The sequence below is a fragment of the Penicillium pulvis genome, assembly GCF_028828015.1.
Source record: "Penicillium pulvis strain IBT 33274 chromosome Unknown contig_7_segment1_segment0, whole genome shotgun sequence".
NCBI classification, from domain to species: domain Eukaryota; kingdom Fungi; phylum Ascomycota; class Eurotiomycetes; order Eurotiales; family Aspergillaceae; genus Penicillium; species Penicillium pulvis.
In genome coordinates, this window is record NW_026643079.1 from 2,750,143 (window position 1) to 2,778,047 (window position 27,905).

Here is a 27,905-nt window from a genome sequence, read left to right on the forward strand (position 1 = left end):
ATCTCGACCGCATACGTCTATCACCGTCATCCTTGTCGAGAACCGTTCCGTGCTTTTTTTCGTCGTTTTTTCTTGACTTCGGGGGGTTGGATTGGGAGCTCGTTTGCCTGGCGCTCGAATCCCCGGCCGATAAACTGAACTATATAAGATCCTTCGTGGTCGTGTTTATTTGGTAAGTTCTTCATCTCATTCCTCAACTTTCCAAACTACAACACCCTCCAAATCGCCAGTTTTCGCAAACTTGATCCTAATTATGATGTCTTCTGCAGAACTAAATATGATCCTTCGAGATCTCTCTGCTTTCAACATGGGACGCGGAGCATATGATACAACCGGTGTTAAGAAGCCCGGTCCACCACCACCACCCAAATAATCGCCTTACCAAGATACCCCCGATCCTCATACTTGTTCGGTATCAAGGATTTCCCTGAGCGCAGATGCGCTAGGACATCACGCCTCTACGTTGGAGTTGACACTTTTCTTTCGGTGAGTCAGACTTCGCCTTATTTTGGGCACCAACTGAACAACCACTAATCCTGATATCAGACATCTGTAACACTATTGAACTTTGGCTCTGCTTTGTCTTATTTTCGGTCATATCCTTGTCTACGTTTCGCCACCGGATTTGCGCGACCAACTATTATACCCCTTTTAATTCTTATTCTGCATCGGTTTCGGATTCCCCCAGCGTCGACACTTTTATCTCGTTTCTCGACTTTTTTCGTCTTCGCATGTGCGCCTTATTACTTTTTCTCGGCACCCCGTCCTTCTCTCCGACATCCTCACCCTCACTTTTTCTCTCTGATATGACTTTCCGGGGTTGCCTTTCTTTTGATCTCTCAAAAAGTTGTTATGTGTTGATTTTATCCGGTTATTTGTTTACTATTCGGCGTTATGGTTAGATGGGAAGGAAGTTATTGTTTGCATGGGATGCATGGGTTTATACCAGAAGGAAATAGACCTTCGACCCCACGGTCAATTAGCATGATTTACTGATATTATATTTGGGATTTTTACTTCACTTGCATTGTGTATCTGTACGTCTCCGCGCGCCTGAACGTAAGCGCCTATCGGTTGTCTTCTCCCCGATCCCCGGTCTAGACCACGTTCGAATCCATATATCCAGACAGACTTGTCAACTGTCGTGTCGGTTTGTCAGCTGCAGGTAGAATCTGTTGAGCATTGGGCAGATTTGCTTGGGGACTGACGAGTTCAGGAACCGGTCTGATTTTGTATGTGGGCCCTGTCAGATTGTCGGCGGAGGCATCCCAACCAGTCGCTTGTACCCGACATCATCTTGCATACCCGTTGGGCACTAGCCTGGTCAGGAACGAGGTTTGTGCGAACGTGAAGCTCTAGATTCTCGTTCTACAATTCAATGCACTGGATGCATATGCTATGTAGATTGATTCCTCTGGCGATCGGACGGCCTTGGCGACCAGGTCAACATGGAATGTTTATTTATTCACTCCCAGGTACAAGGAAATTGGCGCCCAATTGTCATTTGGAGGATGACTACTTGCAATGTTCACGAGATCTGCCAACGTAGCACTACAGAGCTCCGTTCTAGAAGTTACAAAAGTACCGATCCCCCACTCCAAATCCCCCTGATGCCCATCAACAACTGTGGAGTATATACCAAGAAGGACACGCTAATTGATTGATAGTTTGGAGTTAATGGTCTCTTCGGTCCTAGTCCTTCAGGGTTTGTAGCCCCGGTCGGTTAAAGCTTCAATAAACAAACTCAGGGACTGAGTCCAAACGGTTAAAGCTTCAATGAACAAACTCAGGGACTGAGTCCAAATGCTACACCTCGAATTTTACGATTATGCTAAAGGATCAGCCCTCAGTGAATCAGCCCGAATACCCTGGATTACAAACCTTCACCTCCAATGTATTGTTTATGCAGCGTATACTGCCAGGACCACGTGACAATATGACATGGAGTTCGCGCTAAACTACATAGGGTAAGTTCATCATCATCGACCTCCGCCTAAGCATCTCAATCCTCAAGAACCTCCCAGCACTTCCACTTGCGACATTTCCTGGAGTTCCTACTACACCCTCTTGTGACCTTCTCAAGAAATACAATTTCTTGTATATCAGCCTCTGTCTCACGTCTCAGGCCGCCAGCTTCATAGGTCCCAGCTGAATCTCGCCAGCTCAGCCTTCTGCCTGATCACCAATTGTTTGACAGGCGTCGCTTCCTGCACGACGGCCTAACCGGTCCTTTCCATTCCTCCTCATTTTAATCAGTCAACCCTTGCCATGTCCGAATCAGCGGGCGCGAATGCCCCCAAGCCTAGCAGCAGTGTCAAGCTCGTGCTGCTGGGAGAGGCTGCCGTGGGAAAGGTATAGTTCTCTTCGCCACGTTACACAGGAAATTAGTAGCTGATCAGCATGGTGCTTGCTTACAGTCCTCTCTCGTCCTTCGGTTCGTCAACAATGATTTCCAAGAGAACAAGGAGCCAACGATCGGCGGTAAGACAGCCCCCCATTCTGCTTACCCACACCCTCCCCTCCAACCACCCGCCAAAGATGAATGAAGATGCTACCGCATTATCATGGTCATACATTTATCTCTGTCGCAATAGTCCTTGCATGGTGTTACACTAGTGGCAATCCATTCAAATGACCCACTACGTCCATTTTACACTCTATATTGACTCAAAATGGATGGACTAACATGAATATGCAGCCGCCTTCCTTACACAGAAATGCACTCTCCCCTCGCGCACAATCAAGTTTGAGATCTGGGATACCGCAGGCCAGGAACGGTTCGCCTCGCTCGCCCCGATGTACTACCGCAACGCCCAGGCCGCCCTCGTGGTCTACGATGTTACCAAGCCCTCCTCGCTGACCAAGGCGAAACACTGGGTGGCCGAACTTCAGCGCCAGGCTAGCCCCGGGATTGTCATCGCCCTCGTCGGTAACAAGCTGGACTTGACTAACGACGGAGGCGATGCCTCCGCTGCTCAAGATGTCGAGTCTGAGTCGACTGCCCCCGAGAGCGATGGAGCGGCTGGCGAGGAAGGAGAAGAGCAGGATGCAACTCCCGGCGATGCCCGCAAAGTGTCGACTCGTGAGGCTACGGGTTATGCTGAAGAGGAGGGGTTGTTGTTCTTTGAGACCAGTGCCAAGACTGGAACCAATGTGGTGGATGTGTTCACAGCCATTGCCAATGCCATCCCAGAAAGCAGCTTGAAGACCGGCCGGGGCGCCGCTGGAGCTGGCCAGACTGCATTGGGTAGCCGCTCCGGAGAAGATTCTCGGGTTAATTTGGGTGACCGTAATACTGCGACAGCCAAAGAGGGCTGCGCTTGTTGATCTGTGTTTTCGGTTTCCATTTCCCATTTTCCACCTTTTTTTTTTCTTCTCCAACATCCCCCGCAATTTCCTGGCGTCTTCATACCTATTCTCTTGTTCTCCTTCGTTATTCCAGTTACATTTTAGTTGCTTCCATCACTGGAAACACTTGAATGTCTCCACTGCACATCCTGTGGTATATCACCAATTTTTGCCTCATAAGTCAATGATACAGTAAATCTTCTAGAGTGTATAGAGAGTCTGGGTCTTGAAGCCGCACTGTTTCTTAAACATTGGAACACTAAGGGCAAAAGCAGTGAAAGTCTGGAACGTAACTGACAGTCGACCAATCAGAAGAAGCCGAGGGCAGAGTAGTCACGGGACCACCAATCCCCTAAAGAAACCACGCTAAACCTGATTTGGTCCAAGCGCACCCTAAGCGAAAGTGACGATCCCACAGCAAATTCCCATTTGGCTTCTTGATGCGAGAACACCTCCCCTCCGCCGACATCTCAACCAGCACCTTCCGCAGCACCCCGTTGCTCACCATGGCTGCCGTCAACAAGATTGCCCTCAACTCGCCGTCCCGGCAGAACCCCTCCGAGCTGGAGACCGCGATTGCCGGTGCTCTGTTCGACCTCGAGAGCAACACACAGGACCTGAAGGCCACCCTTCGCCCCCTGCAGTTCGTCTCTGCCCGTGAGGTAAGAATTGCGCCCACGCCTATCGGATATCAACCTGGAAAATGTGTCGACGGAATTTTTCTGTGCGGTTTTGTGTGATCGGAGCAAGAGACGGAAATTTAAAGATATCATGGACAATGTCGAATCGCCTCAATTCCCTGCCAGACAATACAACAAGGCAATACCGACATAGAAGGGAGGCATACACGACAATGGGAACACACAATCGACACACCACGACCAAAAAATTCCGTCGACAATTTTTTCTGGGGTTGAAATCTGGGTTTTGATGTTTTTGTGTGCGCCCGCCGCACGTTGAAATCAGACATTCTAACATGAATTCCTATCACAGGTTGAGGTCGGCCACGGCAAGAAGGCTATCGTTGTCTTCGTCCCCGTTCCCCTTCTCCAGGGCTTCCACAAGATCCAGCAGCGGTAAGACTCGACACCTAATCTTGCACACAAATCAACAACCACTCCACGGATCAATACAAAGAACTCAGACTAACCAATTGCGACAACAGCCTCACCCGCGAGCTGGAGAAGAAGTTCTCTGACCGCCATGTCCTCTTCGTGGCTCAGCGCCGCATCCTGCCCCGCCCCAAGCGCTCCGTCAACTCGCGCTCCACCCAGACTCAGAAGCGTCCCCGTTCCCGCACTCTGACCGCCGTCCACGACTCCATCCTCACTGACCTCGTCTACCCCGTCGAGATCGTTGGCAAGCGCATCCGCACCAAGGAGGACGGCAGCAAGACCCTCAAGGTTGTTCTGGACGAGAAGGAGAAGGGTGGTGTTGACCACCGTCTCGACGCTTACGGCGAGGTCTACCGTCGGTTGACCGGCCGCAACGTTGTTTTCGAGTTCCCCCAGAGCGGCGCTGAGTACTAAGCTATAAACCACCAGGTTTAAGCTTTGCTTCTGTGTTGTTTTGAAGGAATGGAGGGACAGGACAGGAAAGGAGGTGTATTGGGTTACTTGTTTCTAGGTCTTGAAACTCAACTAGATCCAAGGCATGACGGGTGAAAAGACCAAAAAATGCATTCACGGGTTTTGATTTATGTGTGCCCTTTCCATTGACTTGGTGCATGGTTTGTCCTCCCTTTATAGCGAGGCGACGGAGCTGAGTATTTTTTTCCATCCGGACACCGTGTTTCTTCTTTAATGAGGATGGGATGGGATATGTGATAAACTATTCCAATTGAACATTTCCGACTTTCAATTATGCGTAGGGATCACCCGCAATACTACCTGTTCTGAGTCCTGGAAGCCGGAACATATGCCCTCGTATTGGATATTATGCAGTTCAAGACCGTAGCCCATCCTCACATGCTCAAGCGATTGTTCAAACGAGATGTCACTTGCAGGAAAAGCTATTGCACTTGAGCAAAAAACCAATATATATAGAACTAACTATGGGGTATGAACAAAACATCTATGAACAAGACAGACGGTACCATCTACAACGCGGCCTGAATCTTCCCAACGCCCAAAACCATCCAGTAAGCCAACTCCCTCGCAACAAGATCATCAGGCTTAGAGGCCTTCCCAACATTCTGCTGCTCAAGCTGCGCCTCCGCATCCCACTCCATGTGCACGAAAACTGGAATCTCCAACACATCCTCATCCTCCTTCAAAGCGATCGCGCCCTCATCTCCAGCATCCTCGTTGCCAGCATTAGTAGTATCAGCTTCAGACCCCGGCAACGTCCCCGGAATGACCTCCAACACGACAGTCGTCCAGTTCCGGCCTTTATCCCACACTTTGCCGGCCTCCGGTACCTTTTCTGCGGTTCGTATACCGGTCAAACGTGAGTCTCCGACAGGAGCCGAGGCGCCTGCCAAAGCCTCGTCCCATACATCGCTGTTTGCACCGATCTCGAATTGCGGGCTTAGGATGGTCACTTTACTAGCCACGCGGCCTGGGGTCACGGATGGTGTGGCCAGGGTGATGCGAACGGGATCGAACATGTGGTTCTTCAACGTGAGAAGAACATGCACGGGCCTAAGTGGAGGCAAGGAGTCCAGATCTGGTGTCTGCGTTACGGTGGCCGACGTAAACGATGACGGGGCAGGTAGAGCCAGAGGACGCAGGGTAGGCAGCGGGATGTAGCTAAGGGCGATGAGACGAATACGGAAGCGAGTGGATTGCGGCTTCGTCTCTGGTTTGACGAGGATGTGCTTGCAGGACTTGCAGCGCTTTGCGCGCTTGGTGCGGAGGAGGACAGGTAGTGGGAGGAGCTCGTCGACAAAGCGGACATCTGGTGATTGCTGTGCGCGCTGCTCGAGTGATGCGATGCTATCCCAGCCGCCCTCTGGGGAGGCGAGACGCTCGATTATAGCGGCTTCTTCGCCTGCGGGTGTAACACGGAGACCCTCGCTGGCGGTCAGGGCTTCACGCATGACTGGGGGCTTTGATTTGGCTTTCTTGTTGCCGCCGTATAGTCCGCTTAGACGTGATGAGGATGCGTAGAGGGACATGAGGCGGTTTAGAGCGCCGGGCGAGGAGAATCCGAATTCTGAAAGAGGATCGTTGGGTGAGTTTGATGTTTCTGAGATCTGGTTGCGGTAGAAGGATTTCAATGCTGCGAAGCGGGCATCTGTGTTGGCAGGTGCCACATCTGTTGAGTCCTCTTTTGTTTGCTCTTCACTGCCGTTGCCGTTGCCATTGTCGTTGTCGTTGGGCGCGCTGGGTTGTCCCTCGGCTGAGATCAAGGTTGATAAAGGCGATTTTAAATCACCGAATGCACGAGAGCCTTGTCTTGATCGGGCATCGTAGGCTGGGGATGCAGTGGAATCGGTCATCTTTTGCAGCTGACTACGGATATTGGTCGGCTTGTCAAACTTGATACCGATGTCAAGTGTCGTCCACATGCAGTATCCACAAGATAAAACCCATGGCCCTTGTTGGCTTCCATTGCCCGTTACGTTCTCAATGGTGCTCACGGCCAGCGGGGCTGTACAGACAGGGCAATTGAAGCAATTACGTCCACACCTGCTTGTAGTTAGCAAGACTGTACTGGAATTCAAATATTTTCAAACATACCGATTGCCATCGCTTTTCACCATACTACTTGGTGTCTCAAATAGACAGTTTGGACAGTACCAGCTCACGATTTCCTCGGTTATGCATCGGGGGCACTTGATTTGGTGACAATCTTCACAGTATAGAAGCTGCTCGGGTGGATACAGCGAGAAGTTGGACCGCAGAGATCTAGGATCAAATGTCTGCTCTTCATCTGAGTCTCCCTCATCTTGGTCATCCTCCTGTTTTGGTGTAGTCGCATCATCTGTGGCATCTGTTCGCTCCGGTGTTGCTTTCTGTGACGACTCTCTCGACCTTCGCTTTTTGGCGGGGTCAGGGATTGGGGTGTCGGCGCAAGGGCACGAGATGTAGCTGTATGGGAATGGACGCGACATCCTGGGTTGGTGGGAACGGCGACTCAATAAGATTGTTTCAGAAAATGAGGTGTTTCGCTCGGTCAATTCATGCTTCGAGTTGGCAGGGTCGATATAATAAGGGGTGGATGCAGAGACAGCGGGACGTAAGATGAGAGCTCAGCAGACAGTCTTTGACTGTTATTTTGATCATTAGCATGCGCTATCTAGTCTTGAGCTTCGTTTTGACCGCCGCAAAACCCCGGTCGTGGGGTAAGGAGGCATCAACGATACGTACGCGAATACGTACCAAAATCAGGCCTGATTAAATTTCTCTAGACCCAGTCAGCTGTAAAATATGTCCAGATCTGATCTAGAGATCCACGCAGTGGTGTTCACGTGGAACGGGGGTACAATTGCGGGCGCAAGAAATCGCAGCGCGCGGAGATCGAGCTGCGGAGGTCGATATCAACAATCGACGTCAGAACAAAATTTGGCCCTCAACTGCAACCTCAATCCCAACCTCCACTCCTCCACTTCTCCACCCCGCAACTCCAAAATGATCTAAGATCGACTTTGATCTCCACGAATAAGAAGGCACTCTGTCTTTTCCTACCATGTTCTCTCTTCACACCATTCGCTCCGGTCTGCCGCGGCGATGTCTTGCCGCAAACGTGCGGATGTACGCCAGCCAGACCCCCGGTAACCCTATGATGGAGGTATTCAACCGCAAAACAAAGCACCTACAGAAGGACCGAGCAGCTCGGAACGTCGAGGAGAGCCGGAAGGTCGACTACCTGAAAGATGAAGTGGCAAGGCGGTTATGCGAACGGTTGCTGGTAAGGAAGCTCGCGGAAGGGCTACAGGCACAAGAAGCCTTGAGGTTGATTTAATTACTAACGGGGTGTGGCCTTTGTATAGGATATTAAACGCAATTTCCCTAATGTACTTGATCTTGGCGCAAATAGCTGCAACATTGCGAGAGCACTGACGACTCCGGACCTCGACATGGCTGCGCCGGAGGGCGTTTCGACACCACCATTGACGCAGAAAATCCCCAACATTACATGCGTGGAGACATCGCGGGCTTTGCTACACCGGGATGAGGATATGCCCTTCAATAAAGAAATCAATATCCATCGCGATGTGATTCCGGATCTAGAGACGTTGCCATATCAGGCTAACCAGTTTGATGCTGTGCTTTCGTCGCTATCGATGCATTGGATCAATGATCTGCCGGCATTGCTCAATCAAGTCAATACCATCCTCAAGCCGGATTGCCCTTTCATTGGCGCTATGTTCGGTGGTGATACGCTGTTCGAGCTCCGAGGGTCGATGCAGCTGGCTGATCTGGAGCGCCGCGGTGGAGTCAGTCCGCATGTGTCGCCGTTAGCGGACGTTAAGGATGTGGGAAGTCTGCTTAATCGTGCTGGATTTAAGATGCTCACGGTCGATGTGGAGGATATTGTGGTTGAGTTCCCGGACACATTCGCTCTCATGCAAGATCTACAGGCTATGGGTGAGAGCAATGCTATCATGCATCGAGAGGCTGGCCCCTTGTCTCGTGATGTCTTGTTGGCCAACGAGGCTATCTACCGGACTTTACATATGGACGATGATGCACCCGGTATCCCTGCTACATTCCGAATGATTTACATGATCGGTTGGAAAGAGGGCAAGGACCAGCCGCAGCCATTGCAGCGCGGTAGTGGTGATGTCAATCTCAAGGATATTTTGGGCGGAGGTGATTTTGAAAGGCCTTGAGACCTTCCAGCATGTATAGTACAAGGGGGATCAAGATTGGATGTAAGGCCAACATAATGTTTTAGTATACCAATGTAAAACAGTCACGCTGAACCACAGAAAGATTTTGGACAAAGAAAAGAAACTTGTATGAAATGCCGGCCTCTACCATAAAAACAGCAAATGAAACACGATTGCTTTCACTTAAACCGTCCGGCGGTCTGTCATGACCCGAACAATTGATCCAGTCCCTGTCAACTCCACCAACTTCTCATGCCAATTGAGCAGCACGCTCATCTGCTGACCACCGCCACCCTCACCAACGTTCCGAGCCTGGATCTGCGAGAAGCCTGTAGCCTGCGGCGAAACGTTCTTAGACCCACCGCTGGGACCAGAAGAGGACATGCCCTTGTATCTGTTTTAGTTCAGGTTAGCTCATGTCACAGACACTCAATTCAAGCTGACTTCCAAGCAAGCAGCGAGGATGCATTGGTAAACATACAGGTACTTCATCAAACAATCCGCCCGCTCAGCACCGCCGTTCGAGGCACAAACTCCCTCCAGAACGCGAGTCATCTCTGCCTGCCGAATACCCTGCAGCACCTCAATAACAGTCGCCATGTGCACCTCCTTAGCGCGGTCATCACCGCCCAGCGGCGCAGTGTCCAGAACGTGGCGGAGCGCACCCTCGGTGTCACCGCCGCGCAGCAGCTGGCGCACCTGGGTTGCGACGTTTGCGGCGTCACTAGAGGTTTCCGGTTGAGGGAGGGTAGGGGGCAGGAGGGTTTCCATGGGGAAGTTGGCCGACGACTCCGGGTCGAGCTGGTCAATGTTGATGGTGCGGTAGTTGATTTGCGACATGATGGCGGAGTTTGATGTTCTCTGACTCGTATCTCGTGGGGATTAAGGAGTTTGAGGGGTAATTGAGCTTGAATTTGGTATATGAATCCCAATTAGGGAATGGGGGTTCGCGCGATGTTTGCCTGTTGGGTATATCGGGCGGTGGAGAGCGGGGGTTCGGGGGAATTGGGGCGGTGTTGCCGGGCGGTATGAGATGGGGAGAAATGATGCACGCAATATTGGAGCCGCAACTTTCCAGTCCCAAAATAAGGTACAGGTTCGAATCTCTGAAATTGCGATGTGAATGCCGACTGGAGTAGTCTACGTAAGCTGTGGCCAAAAGGTATTTCAGCTTGGTGCCTAAATTCTGGAGTTGGAGTACGTAATGCTTCTTTGAAGAAGTATAGCATACCTTTTAGACAGTTCTCTCCTTGATTGTTCGAGTATATTAGTTCCTTTGATAAATCAACTGCTCTGGTAAAAACCAAGCCAGCAGAGCTCGAGCTTTGAAATATTTAAACAATTATTCAATAGTATGGAAAGGTTATAGGGCTAGTTGGTGATATAGGTGGGAGATTCAATGGATTTTAGTGCAGGCAAGAGCTTACAAGGTGAAGTATACAAGGGACAATATGAAAGGCAAGGCCATTTTGTTAATAGATTGTACATATTAGAAAACCTTGCACAAACACCTCGCTGTGCTTCATTTGCTAATGTTAATCTATCTCGTCGATTTATATGACCCATTAGTCCGACCCTGAACCATCACTCGGTCTATCATAAAAATCCCTCATCCTCGGTCCACTCAGCATCGAGTACCTGGTTTCATATCACAAGCCTCTTGAAGACACATGTCGAAATAAACTTGCTCAATCAAAAACACGACGAGCTGTTTTCTCCGCAAAATATTGCGTGTCTAGGCCAAAATCGAGTGGAGTAATTCGGTTGATCTACAGATCCGAGGACGACTCGTAAGCCTTCACGGGCTAACGTGTGACAAAAAAAGCTTGTCGTCATAACCAATTTTCCGATTCATCAAATTAGGCAGAGACCGATCTACTTTTTGCAATGGATAGAGATGAGACAAGGCCAAAAATGAGGTCGGTAAGGAGATCTGAAGCTTGGGGAAAGTTTGTGAAGCTTGTACGAAGCTGTACCAAAGGACCATGTGGAGAGACTAGGTGCTTGAAGATGTAATTGGAAATTTATTAATGGGATAGAATTAACACTAACTCGTAGGGCAATTATTGTAGAAAAATCATATAGAAATGTTCAAGTCTAATGCTACGTGGATTATAATGTTGGAATGGTATTAAGTTGAAAAGATCCATGCTCGTTGATCTTCGAGCATCAACTGGTTGATCGATCGAAGTTTACATATTCAAATTACGTAGAATCTTAATTTTGGGTCTAACTGATGAACGAGATTCCACACTTCACACCCAACCATATCATGATTGATTTGCACGGGCAAGTGGAGAACGGAAACCAGGAATTGACCCATAGTTTGCTATGCAAAGCGTAAATTGCGGGCCTGTATGGGACCGATTGCCTCACGATGATCTTCCTGTTTTGTACCTGAGTAATTGTTCTTTTCCGTGTTTATATTTCTGCTTTTCTGCTGCTTTTCTTATTTTTATTTGTCTATCATTTAGGAATCGCACGGGCTTTTACTCATCTCGTTACCTTCAAATTCTAAATATGCATTCTTCTCAGACGGACACTGGACCTCTGATCTCGCCTATACCTGGTCATAGAGATCTCCAGTCAGTTCTGAACGAATATGGCTTGGAGTTTACTCCAGATGGCCAATTGATTCGCTGGTCTGCTTCGAATAAGAATCATCCACGAAATTGGACTCTGGGACGAAAGATCTATGACAGTCATATGATTATCTTTTTGGATCTGTTTACGTACGTAATTGGCCGCCATTCACTTCTATGCTGACAGAGCTAATTTTCATGCCAATTAGAACTTGTATAAGTACAGCCGGGGTAAGCAATTCCTGCTCAACTGGCACGGGACGGAAGCTAACCTATTCTCATAGAGTACTGCAGCCGATCATGCACAGCATGAATTCGGGATCGGACATACATTCTCGATTTTTATCTTCGTCTCTCTGTCAGTCACTTTTCCTGGCTAATATTAGGAAACGGCTTGTTCTGATTTCCTTAACTGTGCAGATATATGATTGGCCAAGCCACCGGGGGAATCATCTTTCCATCCTATTCTGAGGCCTTTGGTCGGAAGAAGCTCTACATAATCAGCACGGCTCTATATAGTATCTTCTGCGTTATCGTGGGGGTAGCTCCATCTATCACAGCCGTGGCCATCAGTCGTCTAATATCGGGGATCTTGTCAGCAATGCCAACGATCGTTGTGGCCGGTAGTATTGAAGACATGTTCAATTCTAGAGACCGAGTTTGGTTGATCTTTCTATGGGCCATGGTCGCAAATATTGGTCTTTGTATGGGCCCTATAATGAGCACTTACATCACTGCACATCTTGGTTGGTAAGTATCACTGCTTGAAGACAGACATCCACCTTTACTGACACATGTGTATTAGGCGCTGGGTCTTTTACATCGCTGCAATTGTCATGGCAGTTCTCACTGCATTCATTTCTTGCATACGCGAGTCGCGGCCATCACTTCTTCTCGTTAGAGAAGTTGCTAAGGTGCGCGAGGAATGTGGTATCGCAACCCTAACCGCTTTGAACCCAGATCATACACCTGATCTTAAGACATGGGCTCGCCTTTCTCTATTTCGTCCGATCGAGCTTTTCTTTACAGAGCCCATCGTCTGCATGGTTGCGACTATAAGTGCTGTCGCCTTTGCCTTGATCTATATGTTCACTGAAGCCCTGCCGCCGGTGTATCAATCCATGGGGTTCTCCGAGACCTCCTCCTCTCTTCCATTCCTGGCAATCATCATCGGGCTGATATTGGGGCTTTTCACGCGTATCCAGGATCATCGTATGATTTCAAAGTATGACAAGGAGGGTCTACCGTTGGAGCCTGAGCATAAGCTTCTTGGATTTTGTATCGGCGCACCCATGTTTGCTGCGGGGCTCTGGTGGTTTGCTTGGACTATACCTCCCCTCGTGGAGAATGTGCATTGGATTGTGTCTACCGCTTCGTTGGTGCTTATTGGGTATGCTATCAATGAATTTGATGCTGTGCTGGCGGGGTATTTGGCGGATAGTTACTTGAGCTTTGCGGCAAGTGGTTTTGCGGCTTTATCGCTTGTTCGGTCTTTAATGTCGGGTGCTTTCCCATTATTTGCGACACAGATGTTTGATGGACTTGGGGCGAATGTTGCTGCTTCTGTTTTGGCAGCGTTGGCAACTGTGTTCTGTATTGTGCCTCCGCTGTTCACTCGTTACGGAAAGAAGATTCGGGCGAGGAGTAAGTTTGCTCGGTATAGTCTACAGGTTTACGAGGAAAATGGCGTTGATAAGAATGGGTATTGAGTGAGATTGGCTCACTACCCCTGTTGCATTTTCTGTGAGAAGATATCAAGAAAATAACCGAGAGTGTCTCGAGAGATCGTTGTATCTACAGTATAGACGTCCAGTACTAGCCATCCAAATAAACTGTGTATGGGATATAGCACCTCGAGAGCGAGCAGCTGAGTGCTGCCAGAGCCAACTCTTTATAAGAGCTCTATATCCACCGTCCAATAGTAGGGGACCAACACCCTACAGCTCTCCATCTTGGCCATGGTGGTTCTTCCAAGGGCCAGCAAGCTCTGCAGCCGCCGCTTCCGCATTCTTAGTCCAAGTCTGCATGGTCTCCTGATCCACATCATCCAAGAATGACAGGCCAGGCATAGCACGGCCTCCGCATGCACGCTCCAGCGCCAAGAAAGCAAAATGACCACCAATGACCGGTCTAGCAAAGAAATTTGGACCTGGGAAATTGCCATCGCCTTCTGTCTGGTGAAGGTCAGTGAAGGGCCGGTCGGTAACGGTTTCATTGACCCAGCGCGCAACGGACTCAAGAATCTCCGAGCGGACGGGCTTGGATGCCACCGCCATGGAGAAGAATTCCCAGTCAGTCTTGGTGTATAGGTGTCGGCTGTCAAGAGGGAGTCCGTATTTCTGGCGTACGTAGTGGTACCACACAGACTGTTTCTGGTAGATGTGACGAGGAACGAAACCAGGAGATTTATTGGAGGAGGTATCGACTCCATCCAGGTGAAAGCAGAGCTGAGCATCGGCGTATAGATTGTAAATAGTGGTCCACGAGCCATACCAGTCATAAGCGAGCTTGGCATGTGAACCATCGCGGGACATGGCAAACTTCTCCCACTTAGCAATGTATTGGTCGGCGATGCCCTGGATTAGGAGTTTAGTACTTGGTCCTCACACATGTTGAAGATTGATACATACCTTGAAGTGTGAGGCATCATCGTCGTTTCCAGTCAACTTGGAAAGCTTGCTCATGGCATTGATACCGACAATACCTTTCAATGCCAAATTAGTCTGCAGTGCCAGCCAGCCCGCAAAGTCATCGGTTGAAACTGTGTCTATTAGCCTTACTTCATAATTAGGACTAACTCGTCATTTGAACCCACGTTGATTTGCTGGTTCCAGGGAGAATTCCACCAAGTAGCCGGTCCATTGCTTCCAAAGACGGTAGCTTCGCTTGACCCATTTCTCAGCTAGGTGCTGACCTTCAATACCGCCGCCCCATTTGCCGTCCAGGTGTGCAATACCGGAAAGCATTTGGAGGTTGTTGAGAGGGAAGATGCCGGTCTCCTCGCTAGAAGAGATTGGAGGTGCGGAGCCTTGTGTGGACCATATGGACGCGGCTTCAGATGACTCCTCGTACTGCAGTGAATTTGCAATTGCCAAGCCCATAATCAAGATGTTACCACATTCTTCCACGGGCATATACTCGTCCTTACCATCAGGATGACCCGTAGCATTAGGGAAGTGGGTCCCCAGATCATGCATGGCATAGGTGTTGGGGTATTGTCCACTCAGCATATGCTCAATCAATGGCTCAAGAAGGTACGCCAACCAGCGCGGGTTGGTGTACAAGAAAAATGGGAAAGCCGGGAAGATGACATCAATGGTTTGGAAATTACCATTTGATGAAATTTCCTTCAGGAACAGAAGAGGGTTATCCGGGGTTCCGGAGAAAGTTGTAGCGCCCATGACCTGCCGCGCGCTGAGAGCGACGATATCAACATAATCATCAGCGCCAGACAGATACGCGTCATCAGCAACTTGAGCAGAGTAATTGGCTGCCAGAGATGCGGCCACGGCGTGATCGTTATAATGGAAAGTAAGCAATTCCTCCGTAGTGGGATACCAGGATTCCCAAAGAGGTCGCATCAAGGTGAGTCCCCGAGCTGATGCATACTGCACAACTGGGAATTGGATCAGAGCGATAGTAAATGTGACACTATCAGAATCATGCTTGGATGACAGATTGAAAGACTTGGAAAAGGCAAAGACAGGCGAGCGATCCCGAATGGCACGGAACTCCTTGTCATTCTTGTTACGGAGCATTCCAGTACTGGCAAATCTTTGCCTCACCTTACCTGCTTCTCCAGACTCATATTGAGTGTTCTAAAAAAGTGTTAGGCATATCTTCCCAGTTCAAGGGATTAGAAGGACTTACAGTAGGCCCGGTGAAATGAAGGGTTCCCCATTCGGCACGATCGCGAATTTCCGATAGTAGTAGTTCACTTTCTCTCCGGATTTTCCATTGCTGCAGATTTGGCTTTGCCTTATTTTCGATGTTCACAGTGTCCCAGTCCCAATTAATCTTGGACCCGTCGTCTCCGCTCACCCAGCGCCCATCAATGTCCATGTAGACATTGACATCAAGGTTGCCCTTTACGTCTATTGTGACATAGGATGCCGGAATTGACTGTCGCAAAGTCGATGTCGGCGTGATGGGAGACAGGAATGAGACCGTTATTTCAAGAGGCGTGGAAGATTCGGTATCAATGTGATAGGTAAAGTTGGTTGTGGAGGCATCATAGTTATTTCCCAAATACTTAGGGTACCGTACTTTATATCTGTATTATTAAAAGTTATCAGCGACTGATTTCCGAGGCACCCAAAGACAATCAAGCTTTCCGAGGTTCATTCTTACCCGGTGCCTGCACCCAAGGAATCTTGTGGCTTGCCCACCAGGGGATAAACCGAGCCCTGGCTCGGAACATGGGCCATCAAGGAGAGCCCTACTTCCTGTCCAGTATAGAACATAGGCCATTTGGCCCACGGTGTGTCACGGGCATTTCCCAGCCAAGTGCTAAGGTAAGGGTTGCGCACGATGAGCGGCAGCACCGGCGGTGTGAGGCTCGATGCTGTCGTCACAGCCGCCTGACAGACGGCTGTGGCCAGAACGGCAAGTGACAGCTGCATGGCAGGTTTTTAATTCAATGACGACAATATTGTAAGTCCAGCCAAGGGTCAGCAGAGGATAATGGATGTGTGACAGAAGCAGACCCAAACCAAGGGGGTTTAGAATGTGAAATGCGGGGAAGAGGTCACAGGTGAGATCGACTCCGAGCACGGATCAGGGCACTTTGTTACGTACATGGGGGCGCAAGGAACTTTAAAGGCTGAAGAACAATGAATTGCGCTTATGAAATATCTTTTTTCTCTTTCATCTCATCTTCCTACATCCTAAAGTGCCCTCAAGGTGATTTACTATTCTATATGCAAGATTAGAGATCAGATTCCTCTCCGATGATGTCATGCGGAGTCGATAACTATTGAATTGTTATACTTCTAGCTTTTTCCCTTTCGAGGCTCACTTCCTGGCATAGTATGATGTGTATATATATTTGCTGTCCTTTTAATTTCCAAGGCTGATAATATATTTGATGGTTTTTGAAGGGTCATGTGTCTCCAGAGAAACTACCGCATGACCATGGACCAAATATAGAATGTCGCCCTATATTATATACTGTCACCATCCCAGTCCCAGCCAAAAGGACAAACTACTTTATTGAATGCTAGACACTAGATTTTACGGACAACTAGGTGTAAAGCTAGATCTACTGATCTAAATATTATGTAACTTTCAGATACGGTCATCAAATTGAGCCCCGTGTCGCGTATTTGACGCGCCTCCAGAGCTGCCACTACACTAAATTGGACGCGGTATTTTAGAGATCACGCGAGACTTTCTTAATCAAGGTTTGACGCCAAAGATGAAGTATGAAAATTTCAAATTATTATGTAAACTATTGCTGCATGAAAATTGAACCGTGGCCAAGATTGCTATGTTGGCCAGTCCGGATGGGACAAAAGAGTATCAGATAAAACAACCTTGGAATTGCAATGTCGCGTGTAAAAAGACAATGAGATAGTTTGCATAAAAGCACAAAAGGTCAGAAAGCCCTAGACTAGAATGCTTGTAGCTAGTCTACTTTGGACGCGTGCTCAACACGACCGTGTGTCGGGTGGATCCCATGTCCGTGCTCTATACAAGCTAGTACTGGAGGTATCGAAGACTATACGCGCTTGACGCGACCGTTTTTTTCTGTCGACCTTCTTTGTTCCCCAATTCTTCTTTCTCCATTGTCAAGCTTCACTCCGTTTGATTTCTTTCTTCCTAAGTTCATATCGGGTGTTGCTACTATCATAACGCCCCCACGCGCCGAGCCCACTTCCCCGCCACGGCTCGTGTCCTTCTTCCTTGTCTTCTCTCTACGCCTCTCCCACCCCTGCTAGCGCCAATCAAAGTCCAACATGCAGTCGACAGGAACCCAGCTCAGTCCAGTTAAGGATGGACGCCGCATCCTTGGTGAAAAAGATACCAACGCGTGTCTGTCGCCAGCCCACCAGAACAAACAGTCTCTCCCGGTCACCGGAACGCCAGTCAAACGGGCCCTGTTCTCGACAGTATCACCTAAGAAGCTTCTTCCCTCGCCTATGTTTGCAGGCCAAAAAAGGACTAGGGACCAGGTGGACGAAACAGAGGAGAACGGACCGGTGCAGACGCGGGGCTCTCCGATTGAAAGCTCTGTTAAGAATGTCAGCCCGAAGGTAAGCTCGCATATGCTATTTGAGGTTAAACACTGCACAAGGGAACACTGGCTAACATATATGGCAAGTTACAGCAGAACCAAGAACTAGACATGCAGGATACTCGTGTCGCCACGCCTCCACGCTCCGAACGCGACCAAAATCAACATATGGATACACAATCGCCTACCGCGTCGAACCAAGAAGCCCGAACAATCCCTGACGACCCAGACGCGCGAAAAATATTCATTCAAGAAGTAAGCGCTCCACAAACTCATATGAATCCTGAGACATACTAACGAGATCTTAAGAAAGCGGCTCTCCTCCGAAACACCCTCCAAACCGCCATGCGCAATGTGACCGACCACCAAATTGACCGCCGAGTCTCCGACTTAGAAGAACACAGCCGGAAATGTCCTAGAGTCTCCATGTCGATCCTTTCCTCTTCACCGCTGCCTCAATTGTCTTTCTGCAATACCACTACGCCTAAATTCACCACGCCCCGCATTGGTTCGATGCCCGATATGAGTTCGACGCCTTGTCACCAAACACCGGATCTTCCCCGCCGCAGGTCCCCGCTCGCTAATGCAGAACGTGTCAAGGCTTCGCAGCGAACTCCGCCCCGTACGCTCGGGTCCCCTATGCAACTCAGTAGCCCTCCTGCTACGGTAATTCGTCACAATCGTACCCGTGATGTTGAGGAGAGCAGAGACGCAAATCGGGAGGGCCTATCACCGTCTCAACGTGGGGATGCGGTGGATGGGTTGCTCAAGTTGATGAGCACGGCTGATCAACGTTCCAGCGCTGATGCATGGAGTGGGTGATGTCATGCGTGTGAATGGAGGCTCCGATTGACCATGGGTTCTCGGAATGTCTCCAGAGGCAGATAAGGGTCGGTTCCTTGCGGGACTGTCATTTGTTGACGATCATCTGGTTGGCTTGTAACGACTGTATAAGAGTTGTCTGTGGGTTTTTCTCTCTCTTTTGGCCATCATCACGCCTACTTGGCTTTGAGGGAGACGGGGGCGCTATAATTTTGGGTAATGCGAAAGGCGTTTAGACTAATTACATCAATGATACCATTTCCGCTATAAACGTGACAAATCCTTGCAGATAGACGGAAGAGTGAATAATGAACATTGCATGGACCTCGTCCTTCCTGAATGAGCGAAGATAGTCGCTAGTATACATCGGTTCTACATCACCACGTCATGCTCTGTGTTGCCGCAGATGAGCGAGTGATAGTTTAGATCGAACAATTACCCAATGGTTGGGGATTAAGCACAATGCAAGCCTCCCAGCCTCATCGTGATGACTCCCTAAGACAGGGATCACGAACGGTCCCAAGATTCTCGTGGTTTCCATAATACTCACGATCTTCAGTGCTGATTGGTGTGTGCACGGCATCAAACCTCGCCCGTTTGTGTGATGCACAGATGGTTACACAGCTTCGGGAAATATACCCAAATGGCTGGTAACGAGGGAGTCACAGGCTGTGTATCATTCCTTCCAATACCTGTCAGAGTGTAATACCTGTCAGAATGTCGATCGGTCATTCCCCGAATAGGATTGATACTTTTCACGTCGGTCATCGGGATTTGCTCTGAGGAGGATCGATAAATCCCGACTTGGAGACGAACCACCTGAATATTCGTATGTGCAACACCATAACGAAATCGTATTAGGTGGCGAACCATTTCCTTTAAATCTATTGCCCTTGGCTCTACTTCCACCATGACGCGAGCGGTGATCATTTAGCCGTTATGGAGGGTAGGCAGTACTATATAGAGGATTAAGAGGGGACGTTGCTTTCTGTAGTTCACACTAAGTCACTTCCCCAATTCAAGGAACAATCACTATACTCCTGCTGTTCCATTCCACAATGATCTTCAATCAGGCCTGCGAGCATTGTCAGCAGAAGGTATGTCCATCTAGATAAAGTGTTTATTGACGACATCGTTCTAATGATTTCCCTTCAGTTGAGAAAGGGACTCGATCAAGTCTATACTTTCAACTCTCCAATCACAGAGAGGAACTATAGACGCCACTCATCAATTACTAGCTCAGCCTCCAGTACTTCTCTGCGCCAACACCCATGGCTAAATGAACAGGTACTAAGGGCCTTTGATGAGCCCTCAGTACCAGAGATGTTCCCTCAAGCCCGGCCAGAGCAGGGACTATACAATACTCTCACACCCGATATCTACTCGAACACATTCCAGCCATCTCCCGACGAGGTGTTTGAGATGCTACAGAATCTCGAGGCCGAAATAGGAACTGAGATTATGAAGGGAAATATGCTCAATGTATTCCACGATACTGCGGGTGAACATTGCCCTATGGCTTGTGAACCTGATATACTCTCGCCCCAGGCTAGAGCCCTACTCCACTACTTCCCTGAGCTAGATCGTTCCAACACCACAGCTGGGGACCAGTGGAGATGTGCACCTGCTTACGTGTCTGGTGATTCCATGGTACCTAATTTTCCCTTCTCGCCTTCTTCTGTCCCCGTTCCCCCTGCGCCGTCTCCTTCAAATCCGAGTGGGCCCCTCAGTGACTCTGGCATGGATTACTTGCCTCGGTTACCTGATCCGTTCTTTTCGTTGAACAGTGATTGCTTGCAAGATGTTTCTGCTGGCAAGCACTCGCTTCCTCATTCGAGGCCAACCCAGCAGACTAACGCGTTTACACATTCCGTTTCTAGGAATCGGCCTTACAGAAAGTTTCAGTTTGTTTTAGAGGATATTGGGGGAAAGGCACCGGTTTTTATGCAATAGATAGGGAATAGATTTTGAGCGATATACATGAGAACATATACGCTTTGCAATCATTCATTTTGGTATCGAATTTCGAAATTTTACTTATATAACGGATCACCGGACTTTCTTCAACTTGTTTCGCTTGCGGCCTAATACATCGCGGCCTTCGTCAATCTCACCCATTGCCTCGCGCTTCGCCGAGCCAACCTCCTTCAAGACGTTGGTTCGCACGACACGGCTTTCGATGTTGACGCCCTCCTGGGCCCACTCTTCCATCTGTCGACCCACCCGAGCTTCGATGGCGAGGATGAGCTCGACATCACGTTGTCCAACCAATGTGACTGCCTCGCCGGCTCGTCCAGCACGGGCTGTACGACCAACACGGTGGACATAGTCATCTGGGTTGCGGGGAACGTCGAAGTTGATAACTAGGCTGACGATTGGAATATCGAGACCACGAGATGCGACATCAGTAGCGACCAGGACGCGAGCAGCAGCAGCGCGGAACCGTGCAAGATTAGATGTGCGCTCGGACTGGGGGAGAAGACTGTGCAGGGAGGTGGCGCGGTGGCCCAGGCGGCGGAGGGTACGCTCCAGCAGATCGGTAGTCTTGGTATGATTGCAGAAAATGATGACAGGCTTGGAAATGTTTTCTTCAGTAGAGAGCAGGGCGTGCAAGAAGGCTTCGCGGTGCGTCATGGGTACTTTGAGATATGTCTGTTTCAGGGTTGGGGGGGATCTTGCCCTCATTCTCGGTGCCGATTTCCGTCACAAAGATAGGCGGCTTGCCTTCTGGGCGGGGCATGGACTGCAGGGCTCGGACCTCGGCCGTCAAGGTAGCTGTGAAAAGGAGTGTTTGGCGTTCTGCTGAGGGTGGTAAAGCAGATAGACAGGTTTCTACGTCTGGCAACATGCTGCCTTGTCCGCCTGTGAGCAGTCGGTCTGCTTCATCCATCACCACCATCTTCACACGCCCCAATCCGGCAATTGTATCCTGACCGGAGGTTTTGATGTGATCTGCAAGTCGACCGGGGGTGGCGATCACGACGTGAGGACGCTCGGCGAGAGCAATTGCCTGTTGTCGCATGTCCGTACCACCGGTGATAAGGATAGGCTTCATGCTCTGTGGCGCCGAGATAGCCTTGAACTGCTCGAAAATTTGTAGCGCAAGCTCTCTGAACGAGAAATCATGTTAGACAATACAGGCTGTATGATGCGGCGCAAATGAACATACCTCGTCGGTGTCAATACCAGAGCAAAGATTCCAAAGGGATCCTTAGCCCATTTTTGCATAATAGGAACGGCAAATGCAATAGTCTTTCCGGAACCTGTCCGACTTCCACCAATGCAATCACGCCCCTTTAGAATTTCAGGGATACACGCCTTCTGAATGGCTGTAGGCCGCCGGACAGCCATAGTAGTCAAAGATCCTACAAGCCATGGCGAGACATCCAGCGCACCAAAAGTGGACTGCTCGGCCTGTAAGCCAATCTCAAGGGCATCCTTAATTGTGACTGGGTTCTCATCATCGTTCAACTCGGGCTTCTTCGTATCGTCCTTCTTCTTAATACGAGAGAGAGTGGGGAGAGGTGCTGGCGCAACATAAGAGTCGGTCGAGGACTCGGAGAGACGGCGCCGCTTGGAAGCTCGGTCTTGCGCATCGATCTGGTTGTCTTCTGAGGAATCAGAAGCATAAGAGTCATCAGACTTCAGATCATCCTGTGAGGACGCCATTGTGATTGCAGTTTAGATCATGATTGTTGCCAGAGAAATAATTTTGCGGCAGAATATGCGATTATTATCTGGCGGTGTGGAATATTGCTGCCTGGTATATCGGGCAAGACATATGATACCTCCGCACACATGTTCGCCTCCACATCTTAAAATTCAGTCGGCGGGACTCATGGAACGTTTAATCCAATCTGAGAGTCTTAATATAAGGCTACAGTTCATATTCAAGTATGTTTTGACGTTTCTATATCGTGAACATTAATATTAGTTTATAGTGGCAACTTTTGTCTCATCTTTCATCCACTGGCAAGATGGCCGAGTTGGTCTAAGGCGTCAGGTTAAGGTCCACCTTGACATCATTTCCTGATCTACGTTTGTAGGCGTGGGTTCAAATCCCACTCTTGTCATTTCTTTTTGTCTTTTTGCTCCCTGTAAAGTTTGAGTAGACTCTCAATTGACCTTTTTGCTAGTTCAGTGGATGAAGTCCTAAGCAATTTCTAGGGTTGATTATTCTGGAATGAAGTTAGATCTAGAATCTTACCTCTATTCTCTATTGACAGCTATCAATATATCAATCAGCTCGACTAGTTGTACTTCTTCTCCGCATAGACGATCGAAGCTCATAAGCCTCTCCCCGCTCAAGATCATTATCCTCAACAGCAGATTCCTCAGACGAGGAACGACCTCGTAGGACCCCGTTTCCATTGCTCGATTGTGCACCACTAGATGTCACCTCTGTAGATTCCTGCTCTTCCGATCCATGCGTACCACCGACACTTTCCATGGTAAACGGACTAGCGGTAGGAGCATCCAAAACATTCAATTCCTCGCGCGTGAACCAAAGCGGGAACAGGAACGACCGCACAGGCACCAGGAGGAGAATAATCACCGGGAAACCAATGGCAGCAATAGTCTGGGTGATTGCGAAAGTAGCACCAAAACCAAGCAATTCGATAATGACAAATACCCAGATAGCGGATCGGCGTTTGATCCGCTTCAGAGGGTTCGATGCAGGGGTCAACTCTTTGTCTTGGGCGAGGAAGATCAGCTTCTGGGTAATGCCGTTACCCTGGAGTGCTTGAACTCCCATGATGAAGAAAAGACCGGCCATGACACCTTGAGGAATGAGGTGGAGGACAATCAGAAGCGGCCCGGACATTGTACCTAAGGTAAGGAGGCCTTGGGCTAAGTTGCTGACTCGCTGCTCCACTACGTGATCTGTGACTCGGATAGCTTTTCCCTTATTTGTGTCATCCTCATCGGCTACCTGGCGAGTCACGCACAGAGCAGCGGTATGGAAGGGTGCCTGTGGGATGAGCCCATTGGGAAACGGAATTCCAAGAAGACCAGCAACAAAGGTGGTAAGACCGAGGAGCCAAATATCCCAGTGGAAGCCAGCGGGCTTCCGCAGGGGAAACTCGGTGCCCTGAGCAATAAGAGATGAAACTTGTGTATGTTAGTCTTGGTACAGAAAATACCGTTTCTGGGAATATGCCTACCATTATGATCGAAGTAGAAAAGGATTGTTAATAGAAGAGCGAATGGAATAGCCAGGAAGATGTCCCCAACGTCAATGTTCCAGAAGTGTACCAGCCACGGCCGATCGAGTGTGGGGAAGAATGACTTGCTGGTGGGAAGCACAGCAACGTCAACATCACGCATATGACCAAAGTGGACGAAGCCCGTAAAGAAAACAATGACCAAAGGTGTGCCATAATCTTCAAGGAACTTTCGAACATATCGTTGGAATAGATTACTGTTGCCCAGCTCCCCAATGATCCAAGCAGCCATTAAGACAAGAAGAGCCACCATGATAGCGAGATATGCTGAAGCCTCACCGACTGATGCCCATTGTCTAGTGAGGACCTGGATTCCCTTCTGCAGATAGATGCAGGCAACATAGAAGCCGAAGATATCACACGAGAATCGAGTGACAAATTTGAGTCCATTGCACGCATTTGTGATAGCCAGAAGCCAATGCATAACCAATGACCATCTATTCTGAAAATTAGTAAGCCTAACAAGTGTTTCAAAGGCGTAAAAGCGTACATTCCAATCCAGCACATGAATGCGAGATAAGGGGTTCCACGGGGGCTGATGATATCGTAGACTGTATAATTAAACACAGTAATGGGCCCTATAAACCATTAGATCCAGCTTTTGTGCGCTACTTTCAGGAGATAACAGACCAGTAACACCAACAATAACCAGTGGCTGAGCTGCCAATAGAGCAAAAACGACAGCTCCGAGAACAGACGCAAGCAAAACCTCGTTGACTCCATAGCTCTGGTTGGTCTTCTCGAACATGTCCAATGAGAAAGCAAGCGCGGGTAAGATACTAAGAATACTGTGAGCATTCTGCTGTGCAGGAGACAGATGGTCGTTATCAATATTCAATTTGAGACCATCCCGGTGGTTTGCAAAGGACATACTTAGCAAAATACATATACACTGTCGCAGGCACAATGCGGTAATCCCAGGCATCAGTCCAGTCACTCCAGTAATAAGGAGCTCTGCGCTTAACATCATTGATCATGCCTCGAAATAGATATATGTGCCACCATTTTGGTTGCGACGAATGAGACGAGGTCGCTGTGGATGTACGGCGCTGGTCCTCCTGCACAGTATCTGCTGGAGCTGCAGAATGGGTTGAATGATAAGAAGAAGGGGCATGGCTTGATACTGCTGACCGCAAAGATGCTCTGCGCTGGGATTGCCAAGACGTTTTCCGGTGCGTTGACGAGCCGGAGGCTTGCATATTGGCTTCGGGAAAAGCCCCCGTGCGGCGAATTTCGTTGATAAACTGGGTATACAATCAAGCAATCAGGGCAGAGTTCCACCTGTGAAGGCGATATCAGTTTTACTAGTGGTATGAATGGAGTTCTCGGGGAGTAATCCAGCTAGGGAGTTTTGCGGGGATGAAAGAGTTGGAGCCAAGACTGAAATTATGGCCTGAGGCATCACTAATATGGTCCTGGAATGCTCCGACTACACACAGTACATATATTCTACTTATCGTGTATACTTCTACGAGACATGGATGTAGATTTTAAACCCAATTTAGGGTAATTCACAGCTGTAAAGTATTACGTCACATAGATAAACGAGGAAAAGAACCAGGCCTATCTGCGGTATCACTGGGAAAGAAAAGCAGACAGCCCCGAGATTTTTATCGCCATTAAACCAATTGCACGAAGGCAAACAGCTTAAGCCGGAGGGGGAGGGGGAGGAGGCTGGTCACTGGGAGGAGGTGGTGGAGGTCCATCGACAGGCGGGGGAGGGGGCGGAGGGCTGCCAGCACCAGGAGCGCCAGGAGCAGCAGCTCCGTAGGACCAAGGAGCCATGCCGGGTGGCGGGGGAGCAGCGGCCATACCAGGGGCAGCATAACCGTATCCTCCATATCCGTATGCGGGCTGACCACCAGGGGCAGCCTGCTGTTGCCAGGGAGCAGCGCCTGGAGCAGCGCCTGGAGCAGTTCCGGGAGCAGCATATCCAGCGTTGCTGTGACCACCGTGACCACCGTAGCCACCACGGGATTCATAGCCACCGCTGCCACCGCCGCCATAGCCGCCAGAGTCGCCGCCACGCTTCTGCCAAGGAGCAGGTCCATTGTCGCGAGATCCGTAATCATCACGAGGACGGGGTTCACGTCTCTGTTGCCAGGGAGCCACATCACTGGGTGGAGGTGGCGGGCCGCGCTGCTGCCAGGGGTTCGCATCACGGTCATCAGCAGGAGGGTAAGCGCCCTGATCGGGACCGGCTTCAATACGACGAGGCGGATACTCGCCAGGGGCACCTCCAGAAAGCTCGTTCATGAGTTGCTGCAGGAAACATTAGTAGGCGTTCTCAATCTTATCTAGGGCAAAAAGAGTTACTCACCTCCATCTCACGGTCGACAGCATCGCCAGTACCAATGGCACGAGGACCATCGGGACCACCAGGACCACCGGGGCCACGGGCACCAGGGAAGCCACCGTTGTTGCGCCAATCGCTGCCTCTCTGGCGGTCAGGACAATCGCGGGCCATGTGACCAGCATTGCCACAAACGCGACAGATAATGTTGGCGGTGAAGTTGCGCTGCTCGGGACAGTCGTACTTGCGATGTCCGATTTGACCACCTTGTGAATTGTTAGAATCAATAGAATCAATATACTGGGTCAAAATCAACATACAGTTCTGGCAAGCCTGATTCTCGTCGTCACGGAGAGTACCGTTGAGAGCCGCTAGCTCACGGAGCTGATTGCGCTTGAGCTCGTTCTGACCTTCGGGGATGGAAGCGGCCTAATTGAAATGGTGAGTGGTAACCCTCAGACCAAAGGTTTTAGGACTGTACTTACAGTCTCAATAACATTGTGAATTAGCTTCTTGGCCTTATTCACCTTCTCTTCAGTCTCTGCCATGATCAGACAGTGGAGATCCTCCTCCTGGTTGCTAGCATGAGCGGCATCAGATCGGCCTTTTCCTTCCTTGACGGAGCCTTTTCCACGAATGGCAATCTTGGCGCCAGATTCGGTCTCCATTTTCTTCAAGGTGTTTCCACGAGGTCCTATAAGTAAGCCAACTTTAAAAAGGTAGCAAAGAGCTAAGTGTTAGTGATCCGGTAATTATGAAGTATGTGCAACATCAAGCACCAGGTGTTATCAAGAAACGGGCCGAGGACATCCAAGAAAATGTCTCGTCAGCTCGAATCGAGCAGGGAGTCATGACAGATACAGCGGAGTTAGGAGTTAGAGGGTTAGTTATCATACTGAAGTTAATCTCTGGATAGTCGTTCACTGGGACGTAGACCTTCTCCTGGGTCTTGGTAGGGCGTCTGTAGTCAGATGGCGGGTGGTAGTTAGGAATGGTCTTCATGGCCTTCTCGACCAATTTGTGACGCTCATCCTCGAGGCGCTTGCGATAACGGTACTCGCGAGTGTTCACACGTCTACCGAAGTTGTCGTACTGCGGGGGTGGCGAGGGGGATCTGATGCTGTGTTAGCAGGGATACCATAGGTATCAAAGGAGACGGCACTCACCTGTCACCATCACCTGGGACCACATCATTGATCCGCAGCTTCTGGCTGATCTCCTCGATACGCAGATGCAGAGTGTAGGCCTCCAACTGCTCGCTAGTGAAGTTGGCCATAATCATAGTGGGCAAGCCCATCAGACCGGCAGCCTTGTTCTCCTGCTGATCTCCCCAACGGTTGCGCTTCTTGCGCCTTTTGACGCCATCACCATCTACTGCAGGGGCTTCCGCTGAATTCGGCAAGAAAGTACCATTAGAACTGACGCTGGAAAGGCAGCAATAGGGATGAGACATACCTCGAACAGGGCTGCGGCCGCGCTTAGGACCATCGGGCATAGAGGAAGGAGTCGCAGTGCTGCTGTCCTCCTCCTCGTCACCCTGGAAGCGACGGCGCGTCCCCAGGGGGATGTTGTTAGAGCCCGTGGTGCCTTGGTTACGCCAGGCCATGGCTTCAATAAGTTC

General features: G+C 49.6%; 12 protein-coding genes across 12 annotated transcripts; 6 read left to right on the plus strand and 6 right to left on the minus strand.

The window, feature by feature from the left end:
• Nucleotides 1-2,268: 2,268 nt before the first annotated feature.
• Nucleotides 2,269-3,327, plus strand: N7503_009003 (Rab family GTPase; the record flags this gene model as incomplete). The annotated part of the gene is made up of 3 exons (XM_057068550.1): nt 2,269-2,352; nt 2,418-2,481; nt 2,699-3,327. 3 exons carry the CDS (start codon nt 2,269-2,271, stop codon nt 3,325-3,327), a joined length of 777 nt encoding a protein of 258 aa, XP_056919405.1.
• A 461-nt stretch (nt 3,328-3,788) lies between these two features.
• Nucleotides 3,789-4,877, plus strand: N7503_009004 (40S ribosomal protein eS7; the record flags this gene model as incomplete). Its single annotated transcript, XM_057068551.1, has 3 exons — nt 3,789-4,010; nt 4,342-4,424; nt 4,514-4,877. The coding sequence occupies 3 exons, from the start codon at nt 3,789-3,791 to the stop codon at nt 4,875-4,877; spliced, it is 669 nt and encodes a 222-aa protein (XP_056919406.1).
• A 569-nt stretch (nt 4,878-5,446) lies between these two features.
• Nucleotides 5,447-7,405, minus strand: N7503_009005 (putative dynactin Arp1 p62 subunit RO2; the record flags this gene model as incomplete). Its single annotated transcript, XM_057068552.1, has 2 exons — nt 5,447-6,980; nt 7,032-7,405. The coding sequence occupies 2 exons, from the start codon at nt 7,403-7,405 to the stop codon at nt 5,447-5,449; spliced, it is 1,908 nt and encodes a 635-aa protein (XP_056919407.1).
• Nucleotides 7,406-7,980: 575 nt separating this feature from the next.
• N7503_009006 (uncharacterized protein) lies at nt 7,981-9,127 on the plus strand (the record flags this gene model as incomplete). The annotated part of the gene is made up of 2 exons (XM_057068553.1): nt 7,981-8,202; nt 8,285-9,127. 2 exons carry the CDS (start codon nt 7,981-7,983, stop codon nt 9,125-9,127), a joined length of 1,065 nt encoding a protein of 354 aa, XP_056919408.1.
• A 109-nt stretch (nt 9,128-9,236) lies between these two features.
• On the minus strand, nt 9,237-10,095 carry N7503_009007 (actin-related protein 2/3 complex subunit 5 family protein). The gene is made up of 2 exons (XM_057068554.1): nt 9,609-10,095; nt 9,237-9,521 (listed from the first exon to the last, which is right to left on the minus strand). Exons 1-2 carry the CDS (start codon nt 9,965-9,967, stop codon nt 9,311-9,313), a joined length of 570 nt encoding a protein of 189 aa, XP_056919409.1. The 5' UTR covers nt 9,968-10,095; the 3' UTR covers nt 9,237-9,310.
• Nucleotides 10,096-11,647: 1,552 nt separating this feature from the next.
• On the plus strand, nt 11,648-13,418 carry N7503_009008 (uncharacterized protein; the record flags this gene model as incomplete). Its single annotated transcript, XM_057068555.1, is given in 5 exon segments — nt 11,648-11,863; nt 11,994-12,067; nt 12,130-12,459; nt 12,515-12,605; nt 12,624-13,418. The coding sequence occupies 5 exon segments, from the start codon at nt 11,648-11,650 to the stop codon at nt 13,416-13,418; spliced, it is 1,506 nt and encodes a 501-aa protein (XP_056919410.1).
• A 228-nt stretch (nt 13,419-13,646) lies between these two features.
• On the minus strand, nt 13,647-16,331 carry N7503_009009 (putative glutaminase; the record flags this gene model as incomplete). Its single annotated transcript, XM_057068556.1, has 5 exons — nt 13,647-14,285; nt 14,340-14,470; nt 14,525-15,527; nt 15,580-15,982; nt 16,060-16,331. The coding sequence occupies 5 exons, from the start codon at nt 16,329-16,331 to the stop codon at nt 13,647-13,649; spliced, it is 2,448 nt and encodes an 815-aa protein (XP_056919411.1).
• A 1,335-nt stretch (nt 16,332-17,666) lies between these two features.
• On the plus strand, nt 17,667-18,766 carry N7503_009010 (uncharacterized protein; the record flags this gene model as incomplete). Its single annotated transcript, XM_057068557.1, has 3 exons — nt 17,667-17,963; nt 18,038-18,199; nt 18,254-18,766. The coding sequence occupies 3 exons, from the start codon at nt 17,667-17,669 to the stop codon at nt 18,764-18,766; spliced, it is 972 nt and encodes a 323-aa protein (XP_056919412.1).
• A 1,058-nt stretch (nt 18,767-19,824) lies between these two features.
• Nucleotides 19,825-20,719, plus strand: N7503_009011 (uncharacterized protein; the record flags this gene model as incomplete). The annotated part of the gene is made up of 2 exons (XM_057068558.1): nt 19,825-19,863; nt 20,054-20,719. The coding sequence occupies 2 exons, from the start codon at nt 19,825-19,827 to the stop codon at nt 20,717-20,719; spliced, it is 705 nt and encodes a 234-aa protein (XP_056919413.1).
• A 96-nt stretch (nt 20,720-20,815) lies between these two features.
• Nucleotides 20,816-22,435, minus strand: dbp8 (ATP-dependent RNA helicase DBP8; the record flags this gene model as incomplete). Its single annotated transcript, XM_057068559.1, has 3 exons — nt 20,816-21,354; nt 21,407-21,876; nt 21,936-22,435. 3 exons carry the CDS (start codon nt 22,433-22,435, stop codon nt 20,816-20,818), a joined length of 1,509 nt encoding a protein of 502 aa, XP_056919414.1.
• A 568-nt stretch (nt 22,436-23,003) lies between these two features.
• N7503_009013 (anion exchange family protein) lies at nt 23,004-25,190 on the minus strand (the record flags this gene model as incomplete). Its single annotated transcript, XM_057068560.1, has 5 exons — nt 23,004-23,878; nt 23,932-24,428; nt 24,482-24,569; nt 24,622-24,770; nt 24,865-25,190. The coding sequence occupies 5 exons, from the start codon at nt 25,188-25,190 to the stop codon at nt 23,004-23,006; spliced, it is 1,935 nt and encodes a 644-aa protein (XP_056919415.1).
• Nucleotides 25,191-25,638: 448 nt separating this feature from the next.
• bbp (putative zinc knuckle transcription factor/splicing factor MSL5/ZFM1) lies at nt 25,639-27,890 on the minus strand (the record flags this gene model as incomplete). Its single annotated transcript, XM_057068561.1, has 7 exons — nt 25,639-26,253; nt 26,312-26,550; nt 26,605-26,713; nt 26,770-26,993; nt 27,181-27,398; nt 27,451-27,673; nt 27,740-27,890. 7 exons carry the CDS (start codon nt 27,888-27,890, stop codon nt 25,639-25,641), a joined length of 1,779 nt encoding a protein of 592 aa, XP_056919416.1.
• Between the last annotated feature and the right edge of the window lie 15 nt (nt 27,891-27,905).